This window comes from Saimiri boliviensis, chromosome 1 (genome assembly GCF_048565385.1).
Source record: "Saimiri boliviensis isolate mSaiBol1 chromosome 1, mSaiBol1.pri, whole genome shotgun sequence".
Taxonomy (NCBI): domain Eukaryota; kingdom Metazoa; phylum Chordata; class Mammalia; order Primates; family Cebidae; genus Saimiri; species Saimiri boliviensis.
The window spans coordinates 26,820,406-26,834,342 of NC_133449.1; the positions used below are offsets into that span (position 1 = coordinate 26,820,406).

Consider the following 13,937-nt stretch of genomic DNA (forward strand, 5'->3'; position numbering starts at 1 on the left):
CTGAACCCAGGAGGCGGAGGTTGCGGTGAGCCGAGATCGTGCCATTGCACTCCAGCCTGGGTAACAAGAGCGAAACTCCGTCTCAAAAAAAAAAAAAAAAAAAAAACCAATTGACCATGTGCATGGTATCCTAGACTATCAGAGCCAAAAGGGGCCTTCAAAATCATTTTATAAAGAAGGAAATGTCCAGACATGGTGTCTTATATCTGCAATCCAAATGGTAACTTACACCTGCAATCCAACACTTTGGGAAGCCAAGACGGGTGGATCACCTGAGATCAGGACTTTGAGACCAGCCTAGCCAATACAGTGAAACCCTGTCTCTACTAAAAATACAAAAATTAACTGGTGGTGCATGCCTGTAATCCCAGCTACTAAGGAGGCTGTGGCAGGAGAATTGCAAGAACCCAGGAGGCAGAGGCTGCAATGAGCTGATATCACACCATAGCACTCCAGCCTGGGCAACAGAGACAGACCTTGTCTCAAAAAAAAGAAAGAAAGAAAGAGCCGGGCGCGGTGGCTCAAGCCTGTAATCCCAGCACTTTGGGAGGCCGAGGTGGGTGGATCACGACGAGGTCAAGAGATCGAGACCACCCTGGTCAACATGGTGAAACCCCGTCTCTACTAAAAATACAAAAAATCAGCTGGGCATGGTGGCGCGTGCCTGTGATCCCAGCTACTCAGGAGGCTGAGGCAGGAGAATTGCCTGAACCCAGGAGGCGGAGGTTGCGGTGAGCCAAGATCGCGCCATTGCACTCCAGCCTGGGTAACAAGAGCAAAACTCCGTCTCAAAAAAAAAAGAAAAAGAAAGAAAGAAGGAAACTGAGGCCCAGAAGGTAATTGATTTCACCAAGTTTCTACAAACTGGTGAAAGAGTAGTGTCACCTATTCCTCCTACCTCCACTACATGTTCCAGGTCAGACTGTGGACTCAGTAGTTTGTCCTAGGGTTAGGCACAAGAGGGAAAGGATTTATTTTAGGACCACCCAGAAATTCATTCACCTCCCAGAACTTCCTGTGCCTAGGTCAGTGAGTCTTTATCAGCCTTGAATGGGTCATTTGGCCCAGCGCCTGGAAGAACTGAAACAAAAAACAGTCTATGAGACTGAACTAGACTTACTTAACTAAGAACTGACAAATCTTGAACCAAGCTTGGATGAAAAACTGTGGGAAGTGAAACAGGCGCAGCTTCATCCTGGAGGGATTTGGGAGGATGTGGAGGGAGATGACGGGGGCACTTGTGGAGCTCAATCTCTGTGATTAATGTGACATTTTCAAGGAAAGGACGTGAGATCAGGATTAGGCTCAGAAGTGAGAAAGCAACAAGACCTGGGAAAAGGGGGACTGAATTCAGGGAGGTTGGCTACTAAAGTATTATAGCTAGAGGAAGAGCTGGAAGGAAAAGTAAAGTGTATTTGTTTGGAGAACAGTGGGCTTTTGCTCAAGACTCCCCACAAGCTTGAATTCCCATGTGGATTGGCATGACTCAAGGCCCAAATCACTTTATTTATTTATTTATTTTTGAGCTGGACTCTCGCTGTGTTGCTGAGGCTGGAGTACAGTGATGCGATCTTGGCTCACTGCATCCTCTGCTTCCCAAGTTCAAGCGATTCTCCTGCCTCAGCCTCCTGGGTGGCTGGGATTATAGGGGTATGCCACCACACCCGGCTAATTTTTGTATTTTTAGTAGAAATGAGGTTTCACCATGTTGGCCAGGCTGGTCTCGAACTCCTGACCTTAAGTGATCTGCACGCCTCGACCTCCCAAAGTGTTAGGATTATAGGTGTGAGCCACCGTGCCAGACCCCAAATCACATTATACCCCCTTTTTCCCTCCCAATATTCAGTCTTCTGACAGAGAAGCTAGACATAACATGCTCCTTATTGCTAGTGCCCACAGCTGTCCTGACCCTGGTCATGAACTCATTGCTCAGTCAGTGAAGCTGAATGAATTAGTTAATTGCCCAGTAGGGCCACTTGGCACTAGATCCTTGGAAATTACCCATCTTGGAGAGGTTGTAAAATAGATCATGTCCTAGTGCCACCAGGAACTTTGCTTTTTTGGGGGTCAGGAACTCTTACCAATTACTTTGGAAATCTATGGCTGCCTGCCAATACCACCACCAGCATGTCACTGCCACCATCACCACTGCCACTTCACTCTAACCGTAGTCTCCATTGCAGCCTGCTTGCCCACTCAAGGCAGCAAGGGGAAGTGTCCTCCATGGTGAATCCAGAGCCACTGATTTATTTGTGATCTCACAAACATTCGTGACAGCTCCTAGGTCTTGTCTCCTAATTACAAGAAAGGCAAAGGAAATGCACCTTACTGCAACTATATTTCAAAGCCAACATTTTTTACTTGACACATGGAAATTATACACCGAAGTTTTGAACTTCAGAGGGTAGGAGAGGGAATGGGTAACAATTGGGCAGTGACAAGATGGCTGAGGTGACTTTTCAGGTTGTCAGAGGCCCCCTAAAGGGAGAGGAGAAGGAGAAGAGCAGAGAAAGAAAACCCATAGCAGCAGCTGGGGCAATCTGGAGGGGAAGTGGATTGGCTTCCTGCCAGGGCCAGAGCCAGATCCTGGAGACCAGGGACAAAGCTGCAGCCTTCCAGCGACAACTTCTTTGAAATTGGAATCTCCTGTGAACATTTCCTTCAAATCTCCCTGTGTGCTGATCCCCAGGGGTCTAAGGGGCAGCTACAAATTTCCATTTCTGTTGGTTTCTGCATTTACTTTCACCACCCCCCTTTTATTTTTTCTGAGACAGTCTCCCTCTGCTGCACAGGCTGGAGTGCAGTGGCACGATCTTGGCTCACTGCAGCCTCCGCTTCCTGGGCTCAAGCAATTCTTGTGCCTCAGCCTCCTAAGTAGCTGGAATTGCAGTCACACACCACGACATCCGGCTAATTTTTGTATTTTTAGTAGAGACAGGGTTTTGCCATGTTGGCCAGGATGGTCTCAAACTCCTGACCTTATGTGGTCCACCTGCCTTGGCCTCCCAAAGTGCTGGGATTACAGGCGTAAACCATCGCACCCGGCCTAATTTTTGTATTTTTAGTAGAGATGGGATTTCACTATGTTGCCCAGGCTGGTCTCAAACTCTTAACCTCAAGTGATCTTCTCACCTGGGCTACCCAAAGTGGTAGGATTACAGGTACGAGGCACCGAACCCAGCCTGACCCTGTCTTTTCACAGACTTTTCTCTTAGCCATCAAGGTCACATTCTGGGTCATAGGACATCAGAGGCAAAATGATCTGATGGTATTTGTTCTCATGGCTTCCAACTATTGCCCTGCACATGCTGGAAGAATCCATGGTCCACCACTGCTAACCATCCTGGACATTGGTTTCCACTAGGATGTGTTACTCTCATCTTAAATTCACCATGTCCAAACTACAGTCACTTTTCTTTCCTCCAAACCTGCTCTCTTCCCGACTTTCTCATCCTGGCTCAAATGAATGCTGGAATCTTCTCTCGTGTCCCTCCATCTATCTGGTCCCTCATTACCCAGGCAGTCACCAAGCAATCACAGCTTTCCCTGCCTATCCATGGTCACTGTCACCGCCACAGCCCAAGTCTGCACCACTTTGCAGTATAGAATTTGCAAGGGACTTTAGAGGACACATAGACTCCTAGTGGTGTCATGGGATTTGCTGGTTCATAGCCCCAGGAGGAGCTGGGGCTAGATTCCCTGTGCTCTGACACCTATTCAGCCTTCTCACCCACAATATCTTCTTTTGTGTATATGTATATGCTTCTACTCAAAAACCTGAAATACAACCTCATAACCAGTCATTTGAACCTCTCCCTGATTTGTCCACAATCTACCTCTTGGAATTTCTGTCCCATTTTTTCCCGTGACAAAAAAAGAGCTAACGTTGATTTGGCATTTACCATTTGCGAGGCCCTGTTCTAGAATGCTTTACCTCCCTTAACTTACTTAATCCTCACAAAGTGGGATGGAGAGTCCTGTTACTCCTGTGTTACAGCTGAGAAGACTGAGGCAGATCTCTCTCCCTGAGCCTGAATCTCTCTCTTCTCACCTTGTCTCTGTTCTTGACTCCTGCACCCCGCCCCCGCCCCAATGCTGTTCAGCTTCTGTCTTTTCCAACCTCTCCTCTGACTGTCCCCCTCAGCCAGCTGTCTTTTGCCTCGTCCTAGCTGGAACTCGCATCATCCCTCTGCCCTGCCCCCTTGGCACTCGTTCTGTCCTGGCTTGTGGCAGTTCTCTAGGGGCTTGTGTCCCATTCTCCAACAGCCTCATTTGCCCGTTCGTGGACAGAGCCTGGATCTTACCTGTGCCTTTGCTACCTGGGCACCTCCGCAGTGCCTGGCACACAGCTTTCTCCTGTCTCCTTTTGTCTAGTGCTTGTTTCTCTCTCCCAAGTATCCCACCTCCTGGAGACGCTGGTCCAGCGCTGAGGGCCAGATGGTGATGGGGACCAAGCTTTCAGATCCAGACGGCGCAGGTGGAACTGTCAGGTCAGGCTGACGGCTCTTTGCCATCCACTGATAGCTATCAGACTTGCCTATAGTCTAGGGAGTGACTTCCTTTGGTGCGCTAAAGATAGGTCCCAATTTACCTGCCCCCGCCCCCATCCAGTTATGGCCTGACCATCACCAAAACAAGCCCAGGACTCATTTTCATTTATCCCTTTAAGAAAGGTTTTCTCTCCCTGCCTACGTGCCCTCCACTGCTTGACAGAAGCCTGCCGCCATTGCCAGATGCCTTTCTTCCTCTTCTATCATCTGGATTTCCCGTCTGCCTCAGTGGAGTCTTTGACCTTTTCCTCCCTGGCCCAACAGCCCACTCTCCTCTCTTCCTTTCTCCCAAGTCACTGACCTGGTATTTAGTGTGTGTTCTCAGCCTTACCACTAACTTGCTGTGCTACCTTGGACAAGTTACGCTCCCACTCTGACCTCAATTTTCACATCCCTAAAGGAAGACTGCTGGACTAGACGGCGAGTGGAGTCCCGCTGAGCCCTCCAAGCTCATTCTCCGTGTCCGGTCCTCCCGTCCTGCCCTCCCCTCTGGGCACCCTCTCTGGGGCCCTCGCTCTCCCCCAGGGGAGGCCGGCTCCAGCCCCAGGAGAGCTGAGGCTCTGGCTCCTGTTCCCGGCAGAGTGACCAGCCCTGGGCCTCCTCCCCAGCTTTGGCCCGGGCTCCATGTGGCCCGTCTGAGAGGCTGGCCTCAAGCCCGGCGGCAACTCCACATTTCTGTTTTTCCTTTTTTTCTCCTCTTTCCCGGAGTTAACAAGAAGCAGATGTGGCGCACGATGGTTGGAGAGGTTGGGGGAGGAAGGGGGAGGCCAGACCGCCAGCCAGACAGGGGGGAAGGGAGGGGAGCCAGCAGGGAGGGAGGAGGCCAGGGCCCGCCCCATGGCCATTCTCGCGCCTCCGAACAGCCGCAGGGGCAAAGCCCTGTCACCCCCGGGATCCGGTCATCAGGGAAAGAGGACAGGGAGACCAGAAGAGGGCCAGCTGGGACAAGGGGGCGGTCGCGCAGGACGCAGCTTCAGAGAGCAGCTCCCGAGAGGGGCAGGGACTGGGCGCGGGAGCGCAGAGGGGCACAGAGAACAAACCCGCTCAGAAGGGAAGAGGAGAGCGGAAGGGACCGAGCGGGACGGACGGGAGCTGAGGAGAAGAGCGGAGGGGAGAGGGGTCAAGCCGGGCAGCCAAGAAGGAGGCGTGGGCCGGGGGGCTGCCGGCAGGAAGCCGGGTCGGACGGGACGGGCTCGCGCCCTCCTGCAGAGCCGCGGCATCCCCGGGCCGGCAGAGGCGCCAGCAGCCGGACGGGATGAGTCTCTGAGGGCCACTGCGGAGCGCCCCGCCATGGCCCCCCGCGCCCTCTGGAGCTGCTACCTCTGCTGCCTGCTGACCGCAGCCGCGGGGGCCGCCAGCAACCCTCCTCGAGGCTACAGCCTCTACACGGGGGCCGGTGGGGCCCTCAGACCCGGGGTGCCCCAGGCCCAGAGCGACCCCCGGCCTGCCAGCCGCCACAGGTAAGAGTCTGGGTCCCAGCCCGAGGCTCCGGTGGTGAGAAGGGGGTCAGAATGCCACCCCCGCCTGGCTCCCTGCCCCGGGCTGTGTCCGCTAATGCAGGGCAGAGGGGGAGTGAGGAAGGCCATCCGTCAGGTGGCTCCTCATATGCCCACCTTCCAATGAGACCTTTTCCAGGACCCCCTGAGCACATGCACTCCCTGGGTAACCTAGGGGGTCTGCTCCCACATTCCCCTGCGGAGCACCAGAGCCCTGCAGTTACGTGCCCAGGGAAGCCGCCCTAAGGGGCATGGGCCAGGCCTTCCTGCCAGATGCCTTGTGTCTCCCAGCCCCAGAGCCTCAGGGAGACCTTCTGTCCCTCTCTGGGGCTCCCTTGGCCCCATCCAGTAATCCGTAATTCTGACACCACTCCCGCTCTGTTCTCTCCAGCCCTCCAGCCAGACACAGATCAGAGGGCGGCATGAATGGGGCCAGGAGTGTAGAACTGCAGGCCCCAAGAAGGGCAGGCTCATCAATGGCTTATTCTCTACTTAACCTAGAGCTGACCTGATCGGCCCTCGGCCTCTCCCGGAGGGGTGGGTGGAAGCCAGTGTCCAGGAGATCACCCACAGGGCCCTGGCTGGCGTGCTCACACGGCATGCCGAGCTGGGGACTCAGACACTGCCAGAAAGGGCCACACATGATCGGGTACCTTCAGAGGTTTCCCCAGGACCCCACCGCCAAGGGGACTGACTGTTCTGTGGTTGTGGTTTTCCATTCTGCGCCTCTCCCCATCTTGAAAAGTCTTCATCTGCTCCTGCTACACAGGAAAGCGTGGGGGATAGGGAGGGTGCCCCTGCCAAAGCCCTTGCTCTCGTGGATCCCCAAGGGTCCTGCATCTTTTGAACCATTCTCGGCCCCTCTGGTAGCCCCTGGGCCCTCCCCCGGGGCATGTGTCTTTGGTCGTTGGACCCAGAGCGGGTTGTACCTGCAGGAACTGGTGTGCCTATGTGGTTACCCGGACAGTGAGCTGTGTCCTTGAGGATGGAGTGGAGACATATGTCAAGTACCAGCCCTGTGCCTGGGGCCAGCCCCAGTGTCCCCAAAGCATCATGTGAGTCCCAGGACTGGGGAACCGACCCTTGGTGGGAAGTGGGTGAGGGCACATGGTGGGTGGCCAACTCAGGGAATCCGTACAAAGCAGGGATCGAGGGCAGGGCAGGGCTTGGATCACAGCCATTTTGAGGAGATACTGAGGCAGCAGTTTGGCGGGTGGGATACTGAGGGCAAACCTGCCTCGTCCATCAGCCCCAGATGCCTTCTCTGGGGTGGCTCAAGCTCAAGCAGAGGAGCTCAAGGTTCCAGCGCAGGGCAAGGGAAGGAAGAGCAGGGATTTAGCCCTTGGTTAAAAAGCTGACAGCTAGGCTGGGCTCAGTGGCTCACCCGTATAATCCCAGCACTTTGGGAGGCTGAGGCGGGTGGATCACCTGAAGTCAGGAGTTCGAGACCAGCCTGACCAACATGGAGAAAACTGTCTCTACTAAAAATATAAAATTAGCTGGGTGTGATGGCACATGCCTGTAATCCCAGCTACTCGGGAGGCCGAGGCAGGAGAATCCCTTGAACCTGGGAGGTGGAGGTTGCAGTGAGCTGAGATTTTGCCACTGTACTCCAGCCTCGGCAACAGAGCAGACTCCGTCTCAAAAAAAAAAAGCTGACAGCTGTCAGCTGAGCAGGGCCACATGTTGGACAGTAAGAGGGACCCAACCTGAAGGACAGGTTGTGCCCACCAGCAGCTGCCCAACCCTGAGGACAGGGACCAGGGTCACGTGATTGACAGTACAGGGAGGAATAAAGAGGCCTCCTGCCTCTGCCAGGTACCGTCGCTTCCTCCGCCCTCGCTACCGTGTGGCCTACAAGACAGTGACGGACATGGAGTGGAGGTGCTGTCAGGGTTATGGGGGCGACGACTGTGCGGAGAGTCCCGCTCCAGCACTGGGGCCTGCATCTTCCACACCAAGGCCCTTGACCCGGCTTGCCCGCCCCAACCTCTCTGGCTCCAGTGCAGGCAGCCCCCTCAGTGGGCTGGGGGGAGAAGGTGAGTGTGGGAGCTGATGTGGGGGTGGGAAGTGCCAGATAGTGATCCGATGAATTGGGGAAATATGGGGCCAGGCTGCGGGGGAATCCCCCGTGCTCTATGCCAGGGAGAAGGGGAGCAGAAGGGAGTTAATGAGATCGCAGAAATTCCCTGCCCATGTGTGTGTACGTGTGTGTGTTTGTGTGTGTCTTTATGTGTGTGTGAGAGAGAGAGAGAGAGAGCACCCAAAAGATGGAGAGACTGAGAAAAAGAAGGCTGAAAGAGAATGTACTCACATACGCCCACATGTGGCCAAGATCCTTCAAACAGCTGCGGGAGGAAGGGGACATTCCTTTGAGAAGCTTGGTCCATGGGGACAGACAGTTGAGACTACAAATCCTAGCATGCATTGCACCTGACTACAGGTCCCAGACCCCTCCGTGGCCTCTGGAGACTGCAGGTCCCAGCATGCAGCAGTTCCTGTGGCTTGCCTTCCCTCCTGCGTGCTGCGCACCGGATGTGCTGTTTCCCTGCCCTGCGATAGTGGTACTAGAATTACGCAGACAGGAACTTCTGGCCAGCTCTCACCATCCACAGAGCCTCTTCTTTGTCCCTGTTGTGTTGCAGGGAAGTGCCGCCCAGTTGTAGCTACTGTTGTGGCATCCAAAGTGACTCCCTGATATTCCCATTTTGGCCCTCTTGACAGCCCCGTGACAGAAGAATGTCGTTATATTTTCACAGATAAGAAAAGAATTTCCCAAGAAGTTAAGAGTCACTGGGCTGGGCGCGGTGGCTCACGCCTGTAATCCTAGCACTTTGGGAGGCCGAGGTGGGTGGATCACCTGAGGCCAGGAGTTCAAGACCAGCCTGGCCAACATGGTGAAACCCCATCTTAAAAAAAAAAAAAAAAAAAAAAAAGTCACTGTGGGCAAATGGAAAGGACATGGTCCTGGGGGCCGGATATATAGTCTGAGTTGGAAACTTAGCACGGCCACTTAGGAAACCTGAGCTCTGTGGCCAGGCACCTAATATCTCTGGTCCTGTTTCCTAGTCTCTAAGATGGAAAAGGTCCTCCCCCAGGGCAGTTGATGAAGAACAGAGCCATGGTTCAAATTTTGCCTATAAGCATTCAGTGAATGGAGTTTCCTTTCTTTTCCTCTTGCCAGTATCACCCAAAGGAGAGGCAGAGCCAGCCTGGGCCTCTGAGCCTTGCTGGAGCTAGGGTGAGCAGGGGCCCTGAGCTCTGGGGTCCAGCCCCTCTGCCTTCTGCCTTCCCCTCTCCTCAGGTCCTGGGGAGTCAGAGAAGGTGCAGCAGCTGGAGGAGCAGGTGCAGAGCCTGTCCAAGGAGCTGCAAAGCCTGCAGGGTATCCTGCAGGGACTGAGTGGGCGCCTGGCAGAGGATGTGCAGAGGGCTGTGGAGACCGCCTTCAACGGGAGGCAGCAGCCAGCCGACGCAGCTGCCCGCCCTGGCGTGCATGAAACCCTCAATGAGATCCAGCACCAACTGCAGCTCCTGGACACCCGCGTCTCCACCCACGACCAGGAGCTGGGTCACCTCAACAACCATCATAGCAGTGGCAGCGGCAGTGTGGGCAGCCGGGCACCAGCCCTGGCCTCGGCCCCTCCAGGTCCCAGTGAGGAGCTGCTGCAGCAGCTGGAGCAGCGGTTGCAGGAGTCCTGCTCCGTGTGCCTGACCGGGGTAGATGTCTTCCGCCAGCAGCAGCAGGAGGACCGGGAGCGGCTGCGAGCACTGGAGAAGCTGCTGGCCTCCATGGAGGAGCGGCAACGGCAGCTCGCCGGCCTGGTCATGGGCCGCAGGCCCCCTCAGGAATGCTGCCCTCCAGAGCTGGGTCAGCGACTGGCAGAGCTGGAGCGCAGGCTGGATGTGGTAGCCGGCTCAGTGACAGTGCTGAGTGGGCGGCGAGGCACCGAGCTGGGAGGAGCAGCCGGGCAGGGGGGCCATCCCCCAGGCTACACCAGCTTGGCCTCCCGCCTGTCTCGCCTGGAAGACCGCTTCAACTCCACCCTGGGCCCCTCGGAGGAGCAGGAGGAGAGCTGGCCTGAGGCTCCTGGGGGACTGGGCCACTGGCTGCCTGCTGCCCGGGGCCGACTAGAGCAGCTGGGGGGGCTGCTGGCCAATGTGAGCGGGGAGCTGGGGGGGCGGCTGGATCTATTGGAGGAGCAGGTGGCAGGGGCCGTGCAGGCCTGCGGGCAGCTCTGCTCTGGGGCCCCTGGGGAGCAGGACTCTCAAGTCAGCGAGATCCTCAGTGCCTTGGAGCGCAGGCTGCTGGACAGTGAGGGGCAGCTGCGGCTGGTGGGCTCAGGCCTGCACAAGGTGGAAGCAGCAGGGGAGACCCGGCAGGCCATGCTGGAGGGACTGCAGGGGGTTGTGGGCCGGCTCCAGGATCGGGTGGATGCACAGGATGAGACAGCTGCGGAGTTCACACTGCGGCTGAATCTCACTGTGGCCCGGCTCGGCCAACTGGAGGGGCTGCTGCAGGCCCATGGGGATGAGGGCTGTGGGGCCTGCGGGGGAGTCCAGGAGGAACTAGGCCGCCTTCGGGATGGGGTGGAGCGCTGCTCCTGCCCCCTGCTGCCTCCTCGGGGCCCTGGGGCTGGTCCGGGTGTGGGGGGGCCAAGCCGTGGGCCCCTGGATGGCTTCAGCGTGTTTGGGGGCAGCTCAGGCTCGGCCCTGCAGGCCCTGCAAGGAGAGCTCTCTGAGGTGATTCTCACCTTCAGCTCCCTCAATGACTCACTGAATGAGCTCCAGACCACTGTGGAGGGCCAGGGCGCTGATCTGGCTGATCTGGGGGCCACCAAGGACCGCATCATTTCTGAGATTAACAGGCTGCAGCAGGAAGCCACAGAGCATGCTACGGAGAGTGAGGAGCGCTTCCGAGTCCTGGAGGAGGGACAGGCACAGGCCAGCCAGTGCCCCAGCCTAGAGGGGCGACTGGGCCGTCTCGAGGGAGTCTGTGAACGGTTGGACACTGTGACTGGGGGACTGCAGGGCCTGCGCGAGGGCCTTTCCAAACACATAGCTGGGCTCTGGGCGGGGCTACGGGAAACCAACACCACCAGCCGGACACAGGCAGCCCTGCTGGAGAAACTGCTAGGGGGGCAGGCAGGCCTGGGCAGGCGGCTCAGTGCCCTTAACAGCTCCCTGGAGCTCCTGAAGCACCATCTGCACCAGCTCAGCATGAAGGACTTCACTGGTGAGTGAGCAAACGGCATGAGGGGACCCCTGTCAGGCCTTTCTTCCCCCTCTCCCAGCCCAGCCTCCAACTCTGCTTTCTTCTTGCTTTTCCCAGCATGAATTACAGCCCCAACTACTATTCCAGGCGTTACAGTATGCCTGCAAGAGATGATGCAAGGTCCTAGCTCCCCGCCCTCCCTCTGGCTGCTCACTAGGCCTGTAGGTGGAGAGGATGCTGCTCTGCCAGCCAGGGGTCCAGCACGTGCAGCCAGGAACCCCACTGTCCCCTCGGCCTGCAAAGCTCCACCTGTTCCATCCATCTTCTCCCTGTCCATGAAGCCACCACCCACCTTCCTTACCCACTGGAAGCTCCTATTCTGGCTCTCCCTCAGCTCAGTTTTGTCACTGTAGGGCCTGCAGGAGAGGCTGGGCCCCCAGGGCCTCCTGGGTTACAGGGACCCCCAGGCCCTGCTGGACCACCAGGATCTCCAGGCAAGGACGGGCAAGAGGGGCCCATTGGGCCACCAGGTATGTACACTGAGACCCTTACTGCAGTCAGGGTTGCCACCGCCCCCCCAAGCCCTCAACCTGGACCCCTGCTGGCAATCCCAGGCTTGACATTCCACTCTAAACTTGACCAGGGGAATTGGGTCCTACCTGACAAGGGAAAGACAGAGGAAAGTGAGGAGGAACTGTGATCGTCACTGTGTCTGGTTAATGGGTATTAAGAGGCTAATGGATAATGCTGGCCCCACTGCAGTACTGGAGACGAAAGATGAGCCTGTTATGGCTGTCTGGGTGTAAAAGGCTGGGATGGCCCAGCAATTGAACAGAATGGACCCTACCTATTCCTCTTTTTCTTGATATCCCAATTCCTGCTTTGAAGTCCCCGTAGCACCCAGCACAACAGGAGAGCCTAAGCAGATGCTTGCTCAGGGACTCGGTGAGAGCTGCCCTGCTTCTCACTGCTCCCTTTCCTCTTCTCACAGGTCCTCAAGGTGAACAGGGTGAGTGCCTTTCATTTGATGCTGGAGGGAGAAGTGACCAGGGGTTGGAGGGTAGAGGTCCTCAGGCAGCCGTGGGCTGGGGATCCAGCAGGGGGAGGAGGCTGGCAGTCTGCCCTGAGCATCCCCTCTAACACTCGGCCTTCCCACCAGGAGTGGAGGGGGCACCAGCAGCCCCTGTGCCCCGCGTGGCGTTTTCAGCTGCCCTGAGTTTGCCCTGGTCTGAACCAGGCACAGTGCCCTTTGACAGAGTCCTGCTGAATGACGGAGGCGGTTATGATCCAAAGACAGGTAGGTCTGGGAGGGGCTGGGTTGAACCGTTGGGGAAATGGGTCAGGTGTGCAGTGATATCCTCCCATTCTTGGCTCTTCTGACAGTGTGAATCTTTTCATTCTCTGATTTGGGGAGACCCTGGCTCTTTCTTCATGTACTCATTCTCATCTAGTGGGGAGGAGGCGTAGTCATTCATTCATTCAGCAGATCTCTACTGGGGCCTGCTCTGCCAGGCACTGTTTGAAGTGCTGGGGATGCACAGTGAACAAAGCCCCCAGTTCCCTGCCACCTACATTCCAGCGAGCAGGTCCCTCCCCAGTGCAGGAGCTCTGCTCCCCGGGCCTCCCTGGCTCCCCTGACTGACTCCTTGTCCCCAGGCAAGTTCACAGCGCCACTGGCCGGACGTTACTTCCTGAGCGCGGTGCTGACTGGACACCGGAACGAGAAGGTGGAGGCCGTGCTGTCCCGCTCCAACCAGGGCGTGGCCCGCATAGACTCCGGCGGCTATGAGCCCGAGGGCCTGGAGAATAAGCCGGTGGCCGAGAGCCAGCCCAGCCCGGGCACCCTGGGCGTCCTCAGCCTCATCCTGCCGCTGCAGGCCGGGGACACGGTCTGCATCGACCTGGTCATGGGGCCGCTGGCGCACTCGCAGGAGCCGCTCACCATCTTCAGCGGGGCCCTGCTCTATGAGGACCCGGAGCTTGAACACGCGTAGACTGGGGGCCCGGCCCGACGTGTCTACGTCGGCCAGAGACAGCGAGGGCAGCGGGCTCCCGGGGTCCCGCCTGGGACAGGGCACCCAGCCCTGGGCGAGCGTCGCACCCGGGCCCGCAGCCGCACAGCGCCCAGAGCAGCCTCTCCCCGGACCCGGAGGCGCGCCTGCTCAGGGAGGCCCGGGCCGCCGGTGCAGATTTTTGGCTAGGCGCGATCCCCGCAGAACCCTTCCAGGGCCGGCCTGCGGAGGCGCCGATCCTCGCACCCTCCGCTCCCTCCACCGGCCCTCCAGGCCGAGTCCCTGGGCGCCAGGCTCCCCCGCGCGGGCGCCGCCCACCGCCGTACTGAACGATCCGGGAATAAAGACACTTGGTTTTTCTTAAAAAATCTAAACGAGCCGTTCTGCTCCGGTACGGGATTGGGGACTGCCAGGCGTGCACAGGGCACAGGGCGGGAGAGAAGGCAGCCTCCAGAGGGGACTCCGGCTTCTGCACTGCGCTCACCGCCTCCACCCGGCTCGGGGCGGCTCGGAGCAGCTCAGGCAGCGAGCGGGGCTCGCCCGGCTCCAGCGACACCTCCCTCGAGTCACGCCCGTTACGCCGGCGTCCGCCAGAGGGCGCTCGGCGTTCCCGTCACAGGAGGCCGCCGCCCGCCCTGCGAGTCTGGCTGCTCCGCGGCGGAGGCGT

General features: G+C 57.5%; 1 protein-coding gene across 1 annotated transcript; it reads left to right on the forward strand.

The window, feature by feature from the left end:
* The first annotated feature begins 5,380 nt into the window (after positions 1 to 5,380).
* On the forward strand, positions 5,381 to 13,638 carry EMILIN1 (elastin microfibril interfacer 1). The gene is made up of 8 exons (XM_003941572.3): positions 5,381 to 6,010; positions 6,982 to 7,101; positions 7,865 to 8,085; positions 9,351 to 11,279; positions 11,672 to 11,788; positions 12,250 to 12,267; positions 12,418 to 12,555; positions 12,915 to 13,638. Exons 1-8 carry the CDS (start codon positions 5,388 to 5,390, stop codon positions 13,250 to 13,252), a joined length of 3,504 nt encoding a protein of 1,167 aa, XP_003941621.3. The 5' UTR covers positions 5,381 to 5,387; the 3' UTR covers positions 13,253 to 13,638.
* Positions 13,639 to 13,937: the final 299 nt, after the last annotated feature.